General features: G+C 42.5%; 1 protein-coding gene across 1 annotated transcript in view; it reads right to left on the reverse strand.

Moving 5' to 3' along the window:
* The window catches only part of PTPRR (protein tyrosine phosphatase receptor type R), a 300065-nt gene extending 289079 nt beyond the window's left edge, over nucleotides 1-10986 (reverse strand). Inside the window, exon 1 of the mRNA XM_075342474.1 lies at nucleotides 10710-10986. Within this exon, the coding sequence (XP_075198589.1) occupies nucleotides 10710-10892 (183 nt within the window). The 5' untranslated portion in view covers nucleotides 10893-10986. The remainder of the gene's footprint in view (nucleotides 1-10709) is intronic.
* Nucleotides 10987-19081: the final 8095 nt, after the last annotated feature.

A 19081-nucleotide genomic window follows, 5' to 3' on the forward strand; every position in this document is an offset into this window, starting at 1 on the left:
CGCATGTTGTCTGGTCACAGCAACAGCTTCCAAATGCAAAACCACACACCTGTAATCAACCCCAGACCTTTTAACTACTTCATTGATTACAGGTTAACGAGGGAGACACCTTCAGAGTTAATTGCAGCCCTTAGAGTCCCTTGTCCAATTACTTTTGGTCCCTTGAAAAAGAGGAGGCTATGCATTACAGAGCTATGATTCCTAAACCCTTTCTCCGATTTGGATGTGAAAACTCTCATATTGCAGCTGGGAGTGTGCACTTTCAGCCCATATTATATATATAATTGTATTTCTGAACATGTTTCTGTAAACAGCTAAAATAACAAAACTTGTGTCACTGTCCAAATATTTCTGGACCTAACTGTATGGGTCATGCTATCAATAATAATGGTAAATTACCATGCCATCTACTACACTGTTTGGTTCAGGTTAGGTCAGTGATCATGTTAGAAACTGAGTGCATTGGAGGAACGTTTAGTCTTCTATTGAACTATTCTACTGCAATTCCATCTGTGATCTATTTTAGCATACCAATAATTACAATCACTATGGTTATATAAAAAATATAATCCCCAAGAGTTAGAGATGAGCGAGCCTCTGAAGGCTCCAGTTCGGTTCGTCGAACGGAGGCCCCGTTCGAGTTCGGTTCGACGAACCGTTCGACGAACCTCTCAAACCCCATTGAAAACAATGGGAGGCAAACACAAACACATAAAAACACATTATAAATGTACACATACAATTAATAAACATTGCCATTACACTTACAGGTCCCCGCGACGCGTCCTGCACTCTGTCTCCCGCCGCTTTTCCTTCCGATAATCGCTGCGTCCTCCCGGTAACCAGCACTGATGATAGGACCTTCCGTGACGTCAAAAAAAAGCATGTGACCAGTCACGTGTCTATTATGTCATTGGCTACAGACTGGTCACATGGCTATGATGTCATGCTAGGTCCTGTCATTGCATCTCTCCGGTACGCAGTGATCGTTCCAGCATCTCCGTATACCGGCGAAATGCTCTGGCACATGGTCGGCTTCCCCGTTCTGCTTCCCCGTTCCGTTATTCACCGGCTGCCACAGCTGGTCAATAATGGAGATCACCATTGCTATAGCAACCCGCCTGTCAGTGGTGACGTCACTGCTTACAGCCCACAGCGGCACCAGGAATCACGCGATCGGAGCACCGTTGTTATGGTAACCCGCTTGTCAGCAGTGACGTCACCGCTTACAGCCTGCAGCCTCTGCTCACTCTCACCAAGTAAATAGACTGCACGGGAGCAGCAGCGTTCTTCCTCCCATTCTGTGCTGTCTGATGTAGCAGAGCTGCATGGGTTGAAGGAGAAAGAAGACAGAACACCAGGATCATGGAGGGCTGACAGGGAGTAATAAACATGGAGTCTCTAAGGAGGGCTTTGCACGTTGCGACATCGGTAACAATGTGTTACCGATGCTGCAGCGATAGTCCCGCCCCTGTCGCACGTGCGATATCTAGTGAAAGCTGCCGTAGCGATTATTATTGCTACGGCAGCTTCACACGCACATACATGCCGTGCGACGTCCCTCTGGCCGGCAACCCGCCTCCTTCCTTAGGGGGGCGGGTCGTGCGGCGTCATAGCGACGTCACACAGCAGGCGGCCAATTGAAGCGGAGGGGCGGAGATGAACAGGATGTAAACATCCCGCCCACCTCCGTCCTTCTCATTGCTGCCGGGAGGCAGGTAAGGTGATGTTCCTCGCTCCTGCGGCTTCACACACAGCGATGTGTGCTGCCGCTGGAGCGAGGAACAACATCGTACCTGTCGCACGATCGGCATTATGGAAATGTCGGAGGCTGCAGCGATGATACGATAACGACGCTTTTGCGCTTGATCATGGTATCAAAAAGGATTTACACGTTGCGATATCGACTGCGACGCTGGATGTGCGTCACTTTTGATTTGACCCCATCGACATCGCACATGCAATGTCGCAACGTGCAAAGCCGCCCTTAGTGTGTCTGTGTATTTATTTCTGTTAAAGTATTTTTTCTCTGTGTGGTGTCTTTTTTTTAACCCTTTATTGGAGATTCTTAATGGCCGGGTCAAACTTGCCTGACATTAAAAATCTCTGGCTTAATTCTAGCTAGTAAAACAAAGCTAGTATTAACTCATTATTACCCAGCAAGCCACCCGGCTTCAGGGCTGCTGGAATAGTTGGATACAGTGCCAGATGATGGCACTTCTATGAAAGCGCCATTTTCTGGGGCAGCTGCGCACTGCAATTCGCAGCAAAGGGGCCCAGAAACCTCGGGCTAACCAATCCCCAGCTGCCTAGTTGTACCTGGCTGGACACAAAAACGGGGCGAAGCTCATGTCGATTTTTTTTTTTAATTATTTCATGAAATTCATGAAATAATTAAAAAAAGGTCTTCCCTATTTTGTTAGTTCCCAGCCGGGTACAAATAGGCAGCTGGGGGTTGGGGGCAGCCGTACCTGCCTGCTGTACCTGGCTAGCATACAAAAATATGGCGAAGCCCTTGTCATTTTTTTGGTGGGCAAAAAACTCCTGCATACAGTCCTGGATGGAGTATGCTGAGTCTTGTAGTTCTGCAGCTGCTGTCTGCTCTCCTGCATACACTAGTGAATGGAGTATGCTGAGCCTTGTAGTTCTGCAGCTGCTGTCTGCTCTCCTGCATACACTAGTGAATGGAGCATGCTGAGCCTTGTAGTTCTGCAGCTGCTGTCTTCTCTCCTCCATACAGACAGACAGCAGCTGCAGAACTACAAGGCTCAGCATACATATTCAGGACTGTATGCAGGAGTTTTTTCCCCCCCCAAAAAATGATGTGGGCTTCGCCATGTTTTTGTATGCTAGCCAGGTACAGCAGGCAGCCAAGGGCTGCCCCCAACCCCCAGCTGCATATTTCTACCCAGCTGGCAACCAAAAATATAGGGAAGCCCCTTTTCTTTTATTTCATGAATTTCATGAAATAATTAAAAATAAAATGACGTAGGCTTCACCCAATTTTTGTGTCCAGCCAGGTACAACGAGGCAGCTGGGGATTGGAATCCGCAGCTCAGGGTGCCCAAGCTTTCTGGGCACCCCTGCTGCGAATTGTAGTCTGCAGCCGCCCCAGAAAAGGGCGCTTTCATAGAAGCGCCATCTTCTGGCTCTGTATCCAACTGTTCCAGCTGCCCTGGTGACGGGTGGCTCGCTGGGTAATAATGGCGTTAGTGCTAGCTGTATATTATCAACTGGCCCTAATCCAGAAATTCATGGTGTCACGCCAATATTAAACATGGCCCCCATGAATTTCTAGTACAGATAAAAAAAAAACACAACACACAGAAAAATATTTTTATTAGAAATAAAACACAACACAATTAGTGACTCCATCTTTATTGAAATAAAGAACCCCCATTCGCAGTAATCCTGGGCCAAGGGTCCCGCGCTGTCCAATCTGGATCCAATATCATCTGATTGGTTTGCTGGAAGGCAAAGCGATCAGATGATGTGTCAGGTTCAAGGCCCTGAATCACATGACACAGCTGCTGATTGTATAAACAGCTTTTATACAATCAGATGATGCATCAGTGCAAAAAAAAACTACACACTTCTTTGCAGACTCCTGTCCGACAGCATCAGCTGATAGTTTAGCCAGCCGGGCGGTAAAAAGCCGGCCTCACCGCTCGACTTATAGTGTCAGCTCATTCCGTCAGGTGACCACATCAGCTGATCATCGACAGGTCTGAGAGAGAGAGAGAGAAAGAAGAGAGAGAAAAGAGAGAGAAAAGAAAGAGGGAGATAAAAGAGAGAGAAAAGAGATAAAAGAGGGAGAAAAGAGAAGAGAGAGAGGGAGAGGGAGAGAAGAGGTGAGAAGAGAGAGGGAGAGAGAAGAGAGAGAAGAGAGAGAGAGGAGAGAGAGAGGAGAGAGAGAAGAGAGAGAGAAGAGAGAGAGAGGAGAGAGAGAGCAGAGAGAGAAGAGAGAGGAGAGAGAGAAGAGAGAGGGGGGAGAGGAGAGAAGAGGAGAGAAGAGGAGAGAGAGAGAAGAGAGAGGAGAGAAAGAAGAGAGGAGAGAGAGACTGATTGACTGAGACTGAGACTAACTGACTGAGACTGACTGACTGAGACTGACTGACTGACTGAGACTGACTGACTGACTTACTCACTGACTGACTGACTGACTGACTGACTGACTGAGACTGGCTGACTGAGACTGACTGACTGACTGAGACTGACTAACTGAGACTGACTGACTGACTGACTGAGACTGACTGACTGAGTGAGACTGACTGACTGACTCACTGACTGACTGAGACTGACTGACTGAGACTGACTGACTGACTGAGATTGACTGACTGAGAGTGACTGACTGATTGAGACTGACTGACTGAGAGAAAGCGAGAGAGCAATGCAGCCTCATTCCGTGAACTGCTCCGATTTTAGAGGTGTGGCTCACAGCTGATGTCCGGCTCCTCCCCTCACTGCATAATTAAATTAAATTAGAAGTATAAATAAATAATTCTAATTTAAAATTAAATTCAATTTTTCTTACCAGGACGGCCGGGGCTAGAACTCGTGAAGTACTGCTTCTTAGGCGACTGCTCTATCCATTCAGCCACTGGCTCCAAAGAGGAGCATAGGCAGATTTTGTAGTCTTGAGATCTGCAAAGCAGACTGAAGTCTGAGGTGACAGCGTGGCTTACTTCAGGTGCTACATGGAGAAGACACAGATCGCTCCCTGTCATCTTCATGTAGCAGAGCTAGCAGAGCTGACAGTGTCGTGTGGATTACGTTGGACCTGGATTATTGTTTTGGGATTAATAAAAAGGTAAATGAGGGTTTTTTTGTCTTTTATTCCAAATAAAGGATTTTTCGCTGTGTGTGTTTCTTTACTTCCTCTTTCAGTTTAATCATGGAACGTGTCTCGGGGAGACGCCTGCCATGATTAACTCATTATTACCCCGATTGCCACCACACCAGGGCCATTCGGGATGAGCTGGGTGGAGTCCCGGGACTATCGCATCTAATGGATGCGGCAATTCCGGGCCGGCTGCTGGGTGATATTGTTAGGCTGGAGGGCTCCCCATACCGTGGCGCCCCCCCATCCTGACAATACCAGCCTCCAGCCATGTGCCTTTATCCTGGCTGGTATCAAATATGGGGGGAACCGCAATTTTTTTTATTATTATTTATTTATTTTACTGCACAATATAGACCCGCCCACCAGCGGCTGTGATTGGTTGCAGTGAGACAGCTGTCACTCATCGTGGGGGCGTGTCTGACTGTAACCAATCATGGGCGCCGGTGTGTGGGGAAAGCACGGAATAACTGATTGAATAATGAAGCGGCAGCCATTTTCAAAAGAGGAAAAGATGCCACAGATTTGTGACAGCCGTGCAGCGAGACGCCCGTGATCGGTGAGTAGGAAAGAGAGAGGTATTGTGCTGGGGACACAGGACGCATGCAGACAGCAACGTGTGCACATAGCCTTACTGTGAAAAGCCACGTTTTTGGTGCTTGAACCATTCTCGAACATAACTCGAGCTTTCAAGCTTTTAGCAAAAAGCTTGAGTTCGTCGAACGTCTCGAACACCCCCCAAAATCACTCGAACATGAAATTGACGAACCTCGAGCCTCGAACATCGCTCATCTCTACTAAGGGGTACTTTGCACGCTGCAACATCGCTAGCCGATGATAGCGATGCCGAGCACGATAGAACCCGCCCCCATCGCACATGCGATATCTTGTGATAGCTGCCGTAGCGAACATTATTGCTACGGCAGCTTCACACGCACTTACCTGTCCTGCGACGTCGCTCTGGCCGGCGACCCGCCTCTTTCCTAAGGGGGCGGGTCGTGCGGCGTCACAGAGACGTCACACGGCAGCCGTCCAATAGAAGCGGAGGGGCGGAGATGAGCGGGACGTAAACATCCCGCCGACCTCCTTCCTTCCGTATTGGCGGTGGAGGCAGGTAAGGAGATGTTCCTCGCTCCTGCAGCTTCACACACAGCGATGTGTGCTGCCACAGGAACGAGGAACAACATCGTTTCTCCTATTGGTGCGACATTATTAAAATGTCTGACACTACACAGATCACCGATTTACGACACTTTTGCGATCGTTTATCGTCGCATCTAGGCATTACACGTTGCGACGTCGTTATTGACGCCGGATGTGCGTCACTTTCGATTTGACCCCGACGATATCGCAGTAGCGATGTCGCAACGTGCAAAGTACCCCTAAGAGTCTGAAATCAAATTTTCAGTAAACGTGGAATCCCTGGACTATAATGCAAAAATATGTCATACTCCACAGTTAATTAATCATTGTTTGGAAATGGCTTAATTCATTTTTAATGACTAATGATGGTAAATTGTGATATTCAAAGCTGACTTTTTAATTAAATATCCAGCATACTGCTAAATAGATTATCTAATTAACTCATGATACTTCCACTCTATTCCCAATGCTCCTTATGTTCATATATGGCAAATTTAGTACATTCCACAATGAAATTATTCTACATTTATTATAAATGTAGAATAATTTTATTGTAACATACAAACAAGATATCTGTAATACTACTGTATGTACTGAGGATTTCGATAGCGTTAGGGCAATGACAGAGACGAGTTCTTGGTACAAGATGTTATATAATATGTAACCACGTAGATACACAACGGGAAAAAACACAGTAAAACAACACACAAAACACTTTCACGAAACGGAGCGAAGGGGATTCCCGGGGCCACGCACCGGACTCCCCCAGGGAGACCACCAGAGCGAACCCCTATACAGGGACTGTCCGGCAATCAACCGCGGAAGGCCTAAATGCGCAGCAGCCGGTACACAAGGGGCAAGTGGTATAGTCCAGGAGTGTCCGTACGGGATGATTGTCCAGAGTGGTTACGAACCGGGCAGAGTGCTGATCAAAGACGGCAGACGGAGTCCGGGCACAGCTTGAAGAAAACCGGGTATGGTCCAGAGTCGGTCGGTAGAGTTTCAGGAAAATCCAAGGCAATCAGGAAGTAGAAACAGCAAAGCAGGAGCACACAGCAAGCAGTATACTCAGGCACTGGACTAGGCTTAGAGGCGGCCTTTTAAGCAGCTGGACAGGAAGTAGGGCAACAGAACAGTAAACTCCATGTTAACCGAGGGCAAGCTTCTTCAACAGAGAACTGGAAAACCCGGAAACCTGACATTATCATGCTGTAAAATATGCAATTTTGAGGAGTAGGCACAAACAAAATCAGCTTTCTAAGCTCTTGAATTTCTAGATAATACTGAGGACACTTTCAGACAGCTTTAATACAATTATAGATTGAACAAAACCTTTGGGGAATTTGGATTCGTTGGGTTGGAACAGATTTTTTAAAGTTCAGTTTGGGACACAATCTTGAAACCAGACGCCGAACCCCATATAAGTCAATGTAGACCCAAACTTGGGTGCTGTAAAATGGTTGTAGTAAGAGCTAAGGGGTTGCAAAAGAAAGCAAAATGGGTCCAATTGCCGTGCAAATAAATGTGGATAGGGAATAATTACAGACACAGGCTCCCGCCTACTTTTGATAACCGCACTCCCAGGTATTTGCAAAACAGTGGAACTTTAATTTACAAAGTGGATGATCACAGAGGCGAGGACAAGTGCAATTGGAAAAACAATGTATGTTGACGTTTCGACCTGAAAGGTCTTGCTCACAGCATCGATGGGGGTCCTATCATGTACTCCTTATATTTGAATGTCCCAAGGGATCCCGCTCCTACTACGTGTCCGTATGTGGACACCTTGTAGGTGAGAGAGCTCCTGGGACATTCAAATATAAGGAGTCGCATCACCTCCTTCCCCGTACTATAGTGGGCCTAACATGAGTTACTTCCCACATATGAGCTGCTACAGCTATCCCCAATCTTCAGGCACCTTGAGGACGCCATGCCCATTTATTTGTTCAGAACAAACAATGATATACATGCCCTCATAATGTACATATATTCCTAGCACCACCAGCGATGTTGTGAGCAAGACCTTTCAGGTCGAAACATCAACATACATCATTTTTCCAATTGCACTTGTCCTCGTCTGTGTGATCATCCACTTTGTAAATTAAATCCCACTGTTTTCCAAATACCTGAGAGTGCGGTGAAACTTTATTCTATGCTTTTGGAGCTCAGGATCCCATTGACCAGCACCTCTATTTCAGCATTGAGTGTGCAGCATTAGGATTTATTTTTGATAACCAGCATGGGTAACAGCTGCGGGCTGCAGCCCTCAGCTGTCAGCTTTCCCTTGGCTGGTTATCAAAAATAGGGGGCTTCCTATGCCATTTTATTTTTAAAATTATTTTTATACATCTCCACAAGCCCTTATCATAAATTTATCCAATTAAAAAAATACTGGAATTTCCAACATAATTGAATAAAGACTCCTCCACATGCCCTCGTTCACCAATTTATTACTTCAAAAGAAATCATGGAAGTTCCGACGTAATCCAAAGTGTAATGTCCCAAGACGTCCATCGATTCATAGGGAGCTGCGTTCTGAGAACTTTCTCAGAACACGGCTGCATAGATAACTTCATGAGTGCTGTCGACACTGAGTTACTGAAAGTTCTCATAATGACGCCACATAGGAATCGATGGACTTATTGCAACATTACTCTTTGGATTACATCAGAAGTTCTAGGATTTATTTTGAAGTAATAAATGGGTGAATGAGGGCGTGTTGTGGAGTACTTTTTTTCGCTGTGTCTGTGTTTCTTAACTCTATGCTTACCAGGTTGGTGATGAGGATGTCTGATAGACGCCTATCCATTACCAACCCCTGGGCTTGATTGTAGCTGTCAATTTACAGCTGACTTCAACCCCAAAAGTATTACCCTGATTGCCACCCCACCAGGGCAATCAGGATGAGTGGGGCAAAGTGTCAGAATTGGCTCATCTAATGTACGCGCCAATTCTCGGCCGGTTAGGACTGCTATTTTTAGGCTGGGAAGGCCAAATAAACATGGACCTTGCCACCCTGATAATACCAGCCCCCAACTATCTGCTTTGTCTTGGCTAACTTTAATAACAAACAAACATTACCCAAATTCCGAACTCGTACATAGACTTTTTTTAGTCAATGTTCGAGTCCGTGCCCCGGACATCCAGTGTCCGTTAAGAATCCTGAACATTACAGTTCAGGTTCACTCATCACTTCTAGTGAGAGGTCCTCTTTCACAGTAGTCAAACCTGAATTTTTTAGTTGAATAATGCTTAGAAAAAAAAATGAAACAATAGAGCACTACTGTGGTATAATGATTCATGTCTATCCTATCAACATGAATTATAAAAAAAGTTATAATACCCCTCCATTCACAACACATACACAATGAATTTGCTAATACTGATTGCAAGTACTGTATTTTGTCATTAAATTGTTTCACTTAGTTTCCTAAAATTGTAAAATATTCAGAACAGGCATTTTGCATGGAAAACGTTCCTTAAATATTGTTGTATTTACTTTTATCATCATTTTTCAGTAACACTAGCCATGAGATATACATTTTCACACCATGTTCCGTATAAGAGAGCATAAATTATTCTAAGGTATCAGTCGTTACTCACTTGTACATTAAAACCAGTGTAGGAAATAGAATTTACACATGTCTACCTACACTCTCTATACTAAGGGTATGTGCAGATATTAAGTTTTTGGTGTAGACAAAAACGGATCTCTTGGCAGGAAAAACACTGCATCAAAAAACCCATATTGTTTATGCATTTTTTTCCCATTCATTAGAATAAGTGAAAAACACTGAAAAAATTGACATGTTGCAGATATGAAACTGCCTCAATCTGGATGGAAAAAAATAAACAAAATGTGCATGAGACTTCAGAAACCTCATTCAGTTTTATGGGGCAGTAAATTGTTTGATTTTTTTAACCTTTGTCCGGCTGAATAGGTACAATTGTAACTATTCCATTTTAAAATTGCAATACATTTTTTTTTCCAAAAGCCGTAGAGGGCTGAAATTTCGTGACATCTCTGCAGTTTTGGTTCAGAATATATTGGCCAAATTTCAATAAAATATCTCCACCCTCTTCCGAGATAAGGGGTCGCTGTTAACGTTGTAAAATTATGCAGCCTGACGAAGGTTAAGGACAAAAAGTGGAAAAATAAAGGAAAAACTTGACAAGAAAACATATCCTAAGATCACGTTCCCCAGTATTTTACATTAGTATTTTGAGGTGGAGCATACACAGAGAAAAACAATCATAGAAGGATTTGTACTTCTTCTTTGTTTAGACCCATAGACCCACTCATACTGACTAAAATACCAACATGTAAAAAAAAAATCATGATCCAAAAACATTAATTATATTTTAGATAGGAAAAACTAATTAGAGATAATAGAATGCTAAATATTAAGAAAATATTAACAAAAAACTCCTCTTTTCTTTTTTTTGTCATGAAAACCTCCGAGCCTGTTGGGTCATTGAGTTGATGGGGTCAGTGAAGTGTCCGCTCACCTAGGCTTCGTGAAGAAGCTGCCCTCACTGACCTTCACACAGAGAGGCGCACTTTGTATTGGTTTCTGCTCTGCTTGTTAACGGATGGGAGGTCTTAGTTTGGTAATTCCTCTATTACATCCAAAAACTTTAATTGGTTAGGTAACCACTTTAAATATCTAATTTTAACATGTTTTACTACTTTAAGATGTTAATACAGTAATTATAAAACACTTACCACTAAAATCACACTTGACTGTGGAACAGGAAGATTTTCTACTTTAATATCTGGGTCATCTGAGGCCAACAGATTAAGTGGTTGGTCATGAGTTGATCGAGGGAAAGCTGATTTTACAAACATGGGATGAATATATTTACTTATTTTCAGGTGTGTTGAAGAATGAAAACTGTGTTCAGGCATCTTCTGTCTTTCTAGATCTAGACTTTTTTCAATGCTTTGGACATGACTGTAAATAAATCTGGGTTTCCCGATCCTTTTCTCCCGGACTGCCAACAGATGATCATTGTCTCCAGAGAAGCACTCTGTTGGGATAGGAAAAGAAAGCAATGAACACACATACATGTAAGTAGAGATCGAAAAGAAAAATATTGAGCATTACGTTGAACAAGTTTTCTGTCATATTTTCAAGCCTATATACTTCACTTTCTCAGATATTTGATAAGTGACCCCCATTCTGTCTTGCACTGACACCCCTTTGTCCATGCTATGGGTGATTTGGCTTAGTAATGGAACCTGTCTCCTCATGAACCCTGAGTACTCTATACGGGGAAACGCATGGAGACTTTGTTCATGGAGATATCACAACTTGGTCATGGATATATCGTTTTCTAATTTGAGAGTATGGGGAATTTTACACAACATAGATAAGTACATTGTGAAGTATTATTTGCGTTATGTTTTTGTATGTTAATTTTTAGGGCATAATATAGGTCTACTTTATAACAATATGTATTCATTTATATAGCGCTATTAATTCCACAGCGCTTTACATACATAGGCACACTATACCTATTGGGGCTCACAATCTAAGTTCCCTATCAGTATGTCTTTGGCGTGTGGGACGAAACCGGAATACCCGGAGGAAAACCGACGCAAACAAAGGGAGAACATACAAACTTTTTGCAGATGTTGTCCTTGGTGGGGTTTGAACACAGGACCCCAGCACTTGCAGTGCTAACCACTGAACCACCGTGCCACCCAGTCAGCGATGAGTGGGGGCACCACTATCGCCACCTATTTGTGTGCCAATCTCCACAGTAAGGTAGGGATTATATCTTACAGGGTTTATCTAGAGCCTTGTAAGATTTTTTTTCTCATTTCTTATTTTTGATCTCTTTTCCCTACATATGTACTTTATGCCCCTATTTTTCCAGTATAATATATTCCATGTGATCATGCTATATTAAAAATTATATTGTCACATAAATTGTGCTACTTCCTATTTGGACAAATATCCAGGTTGATTAAAATACGAATATTATATGGGTTTTATTATATGGGGTTTTCTCCAGGTTTCATGCATATTTTTTTGTATTTGGTTTTCTCTATATGGGTTATTTTAATGTTAATTAATAAAAGTTGATCATTTTAATATAAGTGGGATTTTTGTTCTGCAAATAACCTCATTCTGTCTTGATATTCTTCCTGGAGATGATAAGTCATTTGCTTAAAATCGTCCCATACACATATAGATAGAGTATGAAAACTATCACAGAATATGTATATTTGTAGTCATGAGGGGCAGAATATGAAAGGTTTGGACCTCAGTTTAGGAGATGGTAACATTGTGATATGCAAATTATTATGAAATTTATTATTGATCGAATTTATCTGAAAAAACATTGGCGTAGATTTCAAATTAAAATTGATCTAAAAGTTATATGCACTGCACATTTATTAGGTGATTTAGACACTTTTGAGCCTTGCTTGACAAAGGAATGTAGCTTGATGGGTAAAGACTCAGAGCCGTTTGAAGAAAAACGATATGATGTAACATGCGCCAATTTGTGGTACGATATTGGAGCAAAAAAATAAAATAAAACTATTATAGAAGTGGTATGAAGTCAACGTTGTGTAGAGATTCTTTATAAATTATTGTGAACTGCAGCTTGGTGCATGTAGTATGTCATATGCGGAGTTATAAGTTATACAGATCCAAGGCTGGGGGCATTTGATCTCTGCCTGAACCCCATGCTGTGAACAAGTAAGGCTGCTTTCACACTACGGTTTTTTAACTGCGACACAAATGGATTTTTTGCCGCAAAGCCGGATCCATTACACATGTGTTATTTCAATTCCTTTGCAATGGAATCGCGGCAACATGCGGTCACATGCGGTTGTGCGCGGCACACACTGGATCCGTTGCTTTGCGGTATTTTGCTTTTTTTCAAAAATGCTACTTGCAGCATTTTTGTCCTTGGGCAAAATACTGCATGTCAATGGATCTGTTAGATTGTGGCGGTACATGCAATGTCTTTCAATGGGCACCGGATCCTTCTGCAGTCTTCACCGGAAGTCACCGTATCCTGATAGACACAGGATCCTGTTGTCTGTGCTGAGCATGCCCAGAAAGCAACCTGGCATGGACAGTACAGAAATCTCTCTCTCTCTCCTCTCAGACAGAAGACCAGGATCATGGAGGGGTGAGAGGGTGTAATAAAGATGGAGTCCCTAAGTGTGTCTGTGTATTTAATTCTAATAAAGTATTTTTTCTCTGTGTGGTGTCTTTTTTTATAACCCTTTATTAGAGATTCTTAATGGTGGGTCAAACTTGGCCTGACATTAAGAATCTCGGGCTTTATACCAGCTGGTAAAACAAAGTTGGTATTAACCCCTTATTACTCAGCGTGCCACCTGGCACCAAGGCCACTGGAGAGTCGGATACAGTGCCAGAGGTTGTCGCTTCTATGAAAGCGCCATTTTCTGGGGCAGTTGCGGACTACAATTCGCAGCAGGGGGGTCTCAGAAAGCTTAGGCCACCCTGCGCTAGGGATTCCAATCCCCAGCTGCCTAGTTGTACCTGGCTGGACACAAAAATTGGGAGAGGCCCTTGTCGTTTTTTTTTTTTTTTTAATAATTTCATGAAATTGATGAAATTTTTAAAAAAAGAGCTTCCCTATATTTTTGGTTCCCAGCTGGGTACAAATAGGCAGCTGGAGGTTGGGGACAGCTCATAGCTGCCTGCTGTACTTGGATAGCATACAAAAATATAGCGAAGCCCACATCATTTTTTTTTTTAGTTTTTGGGCAAAAAACTTTAAAAAAAGGGCTTCCCCGGGAAGCAGTGGGGGTTAGCAGCCAGTAGCTACTTGGGTTACCCTTACCAATAGAAAATGCAGAAGCAGCCCACGCATTTTTTTTTAACCCCCTAACCCTATGATTAGGGTTATTCGTTTGGGGTTTTTGTTTTTTTTTATTTTTTAATGAATTTAAAAAAAAAAATTAACATGGGCTTCGCCCATCGAGTACCCGAGCATTTTACTACTCACTCATCCCTACTCCTGACCACACAGACAGAATAACAAGTAATTAGATCAGCTGACTCCAGTGTCGGTCGATTACTTGTTCTGTGTCCCCCTGCATCCATCGCAGAGTGTGCGGGCTGTGAGGTCGGCTGAGTTCAGCCAGCACTGGAGTCAGCTGATCTGAACTCAGCTGACTTCAGCCCACACACTCTGTGATGGATGCAGCAGGACACAGAACAAGTAATCGGCTGACACTGGAGTCAGCTGATCTGATTACTAGTTCTGCTGGCTATGCAGTCAGGAGTTCAGCTGAGTTCAGATCAGCTGACTCCAGTGCCAGCAAAACTCAGCTGACCTCACAGCCCACACATGCTGCGATGGATGCAGCTGGACACAGAATAAGTAATCGGCCGACACTGGAGTCAGCTGAGCTGAACTCAGCTGAACTCCTGACCACACAGCCCGCACACGGTCACACGTGATCGGCAACAGGTAGTGACTGCTGTTAACTTGCACCCATCGCAGCGTGTGCAGGCTGTGAGATCAGGAGTTTAGCTTACTCGCGATGAGCTGACTCCAGTGCCGGCCGACAAATTCTGTGTCCCGCTGCAGAAGGATCCGGTAAAATAACAATTGCAGTTGCATGTGTTGCACTTTGAAAACACAGGATCCTGTCAAATGCGGTTTGCTGTAATTTACCTACAGATAAAAAAACGTAGTGTGAAAGCATCCTAATTGAAGCAGGTTATCTGATAAAGAGCAAACAAAGAGTCTGTACACAGAGTCATATAGTAAAGGACATTTTTGCAACCTCAAGGTAAACTGCAAACTTTTTGACAGCTGACAACCCACAAGAACACAATATCTCCCTGAATTATATATAAATCCTATTTATGTGTGGTATGTATAGAATGCTTGAAGGATGTTCGGTAAGATGATGGCTATTTTATTTCTCTAAGAGGGTCCTGGGGGAAAATAAGATCCACAGCAGAAATGAGATCTAAAAACTGTAATGTAAAACTGTATTAGAATCAAATCTAATCTGCCGTCCCCCTCTTAGCTCAGCTCAGGGAGGAGAGAGGGGTCTAGTGAGACCCTTTATAACATCTCATCTACCGAATAGCATTGTCAGACCCCAGGAGAAGCAGAGAATATTGCAGACCTATCCATACCTCCCACGGCATTCTCCTCCACCAGAATCTGTCAGGGATCCAATTTCTAAAATGTATTAATTTATTTTCCCTTTTGTGTTTATACTGTTTTGTATATATGTTTTTTCATTATTTAATCTTTTGTAATCTTTTTAAGCACTGTACTCTTTGTTTATTAAATCTATAATTTAATAAGTTTGTTCCTTGCTGCTCTAATCATAGCCACAAACTCTGAATAGGATAGAGTACCTATCAGGAGACCAGAAAAGCTGTGTGGTGTGTGCTAATATGTGACCCAATGCACGCGTCTCGCTGGTCTATCAAAACGGCAAATGGAGCCAGCGAAAAGTTTGGTGTAGATGTGGGAAAAGGCCGTGGGTTGTGCTTAGTTGATGTCAGCCTACTGCAATAGGTGAGTGGGTGTGTCAGTGTGTGAAATAGAGTCCCCCTTTACAGCAGCACCCAAGGCACGTGAGTCACGAGGTGTCCATGACAAATTGGTGGCAGCAGTAGTGGTGTTCCTGACATCATATAAATCTAATATGTCTGTACCTAGTGGAGGGAGTAGTTAGACTGAGAAGGAAGCCTACGCCGAGGCTATGAATATGTTCTGTCCTGCCCAGAGCACTTCCATCTTCAGTTACATACAGTCATATGAAAAAGTTTGGGCACCCCTATTAATGTTAACCTTTTTTCTTTATAACAATTTGGGTTTTTGCAACAGCTATTTCAGTTTCATATATCTAATAACTGATGGACTCAGTAATATTTCTGGATTGCAATGAGGTTTATTGTACTAACAGAAAATGTGCAATCCGCATTTAAACAAAATTTGACCGGTGCAAAAGTATGGGCACCTCAACATAAAAGTGACATTAATATTTTGTAGATCCTCCTTTTGCAAAAATAACAGCCTCTAGTCACTTCCTGTAGCTTTTAATGAGTTCCTGGATCCTGGATGAAGGTATATTTGACCATTCCTGTTTACAAAACAATTCCAGTTCAGTTAAGTTTGATGGTCGCCGAGCATGGACAGCACGCTTCAAATCATCCCACAGATGTTCAATGATATTCAGGTCTGGGGACTGGGATGGCCATTCCAGAACATTGTAATTGTTCCTCTGCATGAATGCCTGAGTAGATTTGGAGCGGTGTTTTGGATCATTGTCTTGCTGAAATATCCATCCCCTGCGTAACTTCAACTTCGTCACTGATTCTTGCACATTATTGTCAAGAATCTGCTGATACTGAGTTGAATCCATGCGACCCTCAACTTTAACAAGATTCCCAGTGCCGGCATTGGCCACACAGCCCCAAAGCATGATGGAACCTCCACCAAATTTTACTGTGGGTAGCAAGTGCTTTTCTTGGAATGCCATGTTTTTTTGCCTCCATGCATAACGCCTTTTTGTATGACCAAACAACTCAATATTTGTTTCATCAGTCCACAGGACCTTCTTCCAAAATGTATCTTGCTTGTCCAAATGTGCTTTTGCATACCTCAGGCGACTCTGTTTGTGGCGTGCTTGCAGAAACGGCTTCTTTCGCATCACTCTCCCATACAGCTTCTCCTTGTGCAACGTGCACTGTATTGTTGACCGATGCACATTGACACCATCTGCAGCAAGATGATGCTGCAGGTCTTTGGAGGTGGTCTGGATTATCCTTGACTGTTCTCACCATTCTTCTTCTCTGCCTTTCTGATATTTTTCTTGGCCTGCCACTTCTGGGCTTAACAAGAACTATACCTGTGTTCTTCCATTTCCTTACTATGTTCCTCACAGTGAAAACTGACAGTTTAAATCTCTGAGACAACTTTTTGTATCCTTCCCCTGAACAACTATGTTGAATAATCTTTGTTTTCAGATCATTTGAGAGTTGTTTTGAGGAGCCCATGATGACACTCTTCATAGGAGATTCAGATAGGAGAACAACTTGCAAGTGGCCACCTTAAATACCTTTTCTCATGATTGGATACACCTGCCTATGAAGTTCAAAGCTCAATGAGGTTACAAAACCAATTTAGTGCTTTAGTAAGTCAGTAAAAAGTAGTTAGGAGTGTTCAAATCAAGAAATTGATAAGGGTGCCCATACTTTTGCAACGATCAAATTTAGTTTAAATGCGGATTGCACATTTTCTGTTAGTACAATAAACCTCATTTCAATCCAGAAATATTACTCGGTCCATCAATTATTAGATATATGAAACAGAAATAGCTGTTGCAAAACCCCAAATTGTTATAAATAAAAAAGGTTAACATTAATAGGGGTGCCCAAACTTTTTCATATGACTGTATCACATCTAAAGTCAAAGTGGGCATTTCATTAAGGTGTTTACTTCAGAATTCTGTTGTAAAAACACCTTAATAAATTACACTTAGAAGTTATGCAAAAATAATGCAACATTTAGGGTGTACTCGCCAGTGCAATATGGGAAAGATTTTTTTTCGGTCTAGTATAGCGCTTAAGGAACCATTTGCTGATATTTAAATGTTGTATTTTTATTTTTTATTGTTGAGCTCCTATTAATACAGCGCGTTTCAGCAATCAAAGTTGCTTTCATCAGGTTGCTGAAACGCGTTGTTTAATAGGAGCTCAACAATAAAAAATAAAAATACAACATTTAAATATCAGCAAATGGTTCCTTAAGCGCTATACTAGACCGAAAAAAATCTTTCCTATATGCCTACTCCCTACCTGGGATTTCGGTAATAGCTGCATAGGACCTGGCAATCCATTCGAGAATCCAGCTGGAGAACGGAGGATCGCAAAGGAAAACCTGAATCCCAAGGTGCCGGTGGATATCAGGAGCCTAAAGCGATACCAAAGTCTGGATCCAACAAGCACGGATACATTAATCAGAACGGAGGATTACACCGGACTGTCACGCTTTCACTGGGGTTGTGAGGGGGCACACAACCTGAAAAGGTGAGCAGAATTTAATTATACCTATTTGAAATTTATCCACGGATGCTTCTCATATTGCGCTTGTATCTATTTTTAATCATTTTTATACGCCAGTGCAATATGGGCATAACATGACCAAGAAAAGCATGGCTGCACTGTATCCAGTGATTCCCTTCATTAAGACCAGCATATGTAATTACATTCTTAATGAACAGCCCCAATAACTCTGCAAAAGATCAGCCTTTTTGTTTAATAAAGGTATAGATTAAAGGGAACCAATCACCAGGATTTTTGCATATAACCTAAAGCCAGTGCTATACTGGCACTATCAGGCTGAGTCTATGCATACCTGTAGTGGTCAGCTCAGATGTTTAGGTTTTGAAATCCAAGAAAGTAAAGCTTATAAAATCGGCAGCTGCTTGAGTGACAGCAGCTGAGGAGCAGGTAATATCTGGGGAATATTCATACTTATCCTCCCCCTGTTAGAATTAGCATAAGTATGATACAATCGACGTAACTTTTTTCTTCCAGGATTAATGGGGAAGTCATACCCATGTGACCAGAAGGGGCGAGGCATCAGCCAATAAGAAAATGTTGCTTCCTGATATCATCTCTGTTTAGGTTATATACGAAAATCCTGGTGATTGGTTCCCTTTAACTTGTGTTCTCATAACCTACACATACATGTACTTGGTTTGGGGGAGGGGCAATGAGCTGACACATTCCTTTAAGATAGTATTAGTAAATCTGCCTCATTGTGGACATCATATATTTTCAGAGTTGGGAAATGTTGGGTTATTTTCTGCTTACATAGTAGACAGCATACAGTGTCAATAAAAATTGAGACACAAGGCCTTTACAATGTAAAATAAAGAAAAAAATGAAACAAATTTTTCAAAACTAGTGTAAAGAAAAAGTGAAGTTGTTATCCTTAGTAACCAATGAGATTTCAGCTTTTATTTTTCACAGGTTCTTTCTTAAATAAAAGCAGCAAAATGTTTTGTCTTTCAACAGCATGAGTAACAAAGGAAGTAAAGAATAAGTCCATGATACCTTGACAAATAAG

The sequence above is a fragment of the Anomaloglossus baeobatrachus genome, chromosome 4 (genome assembly GCF_048569485.1).
Source record: "Anomaloglossus baeobatrachus isolate aAnoBae1 chromosome 4, aAnoBae1.hap1, whole genome shotgun sequence".
Classification (NCBI taxonomy): Eukaryota; Metazoa; Chordata; class Amphibia; order Anura; family Aromobatidae; genus Anomaloglossus; species Anomaloglossus baeobatrachus.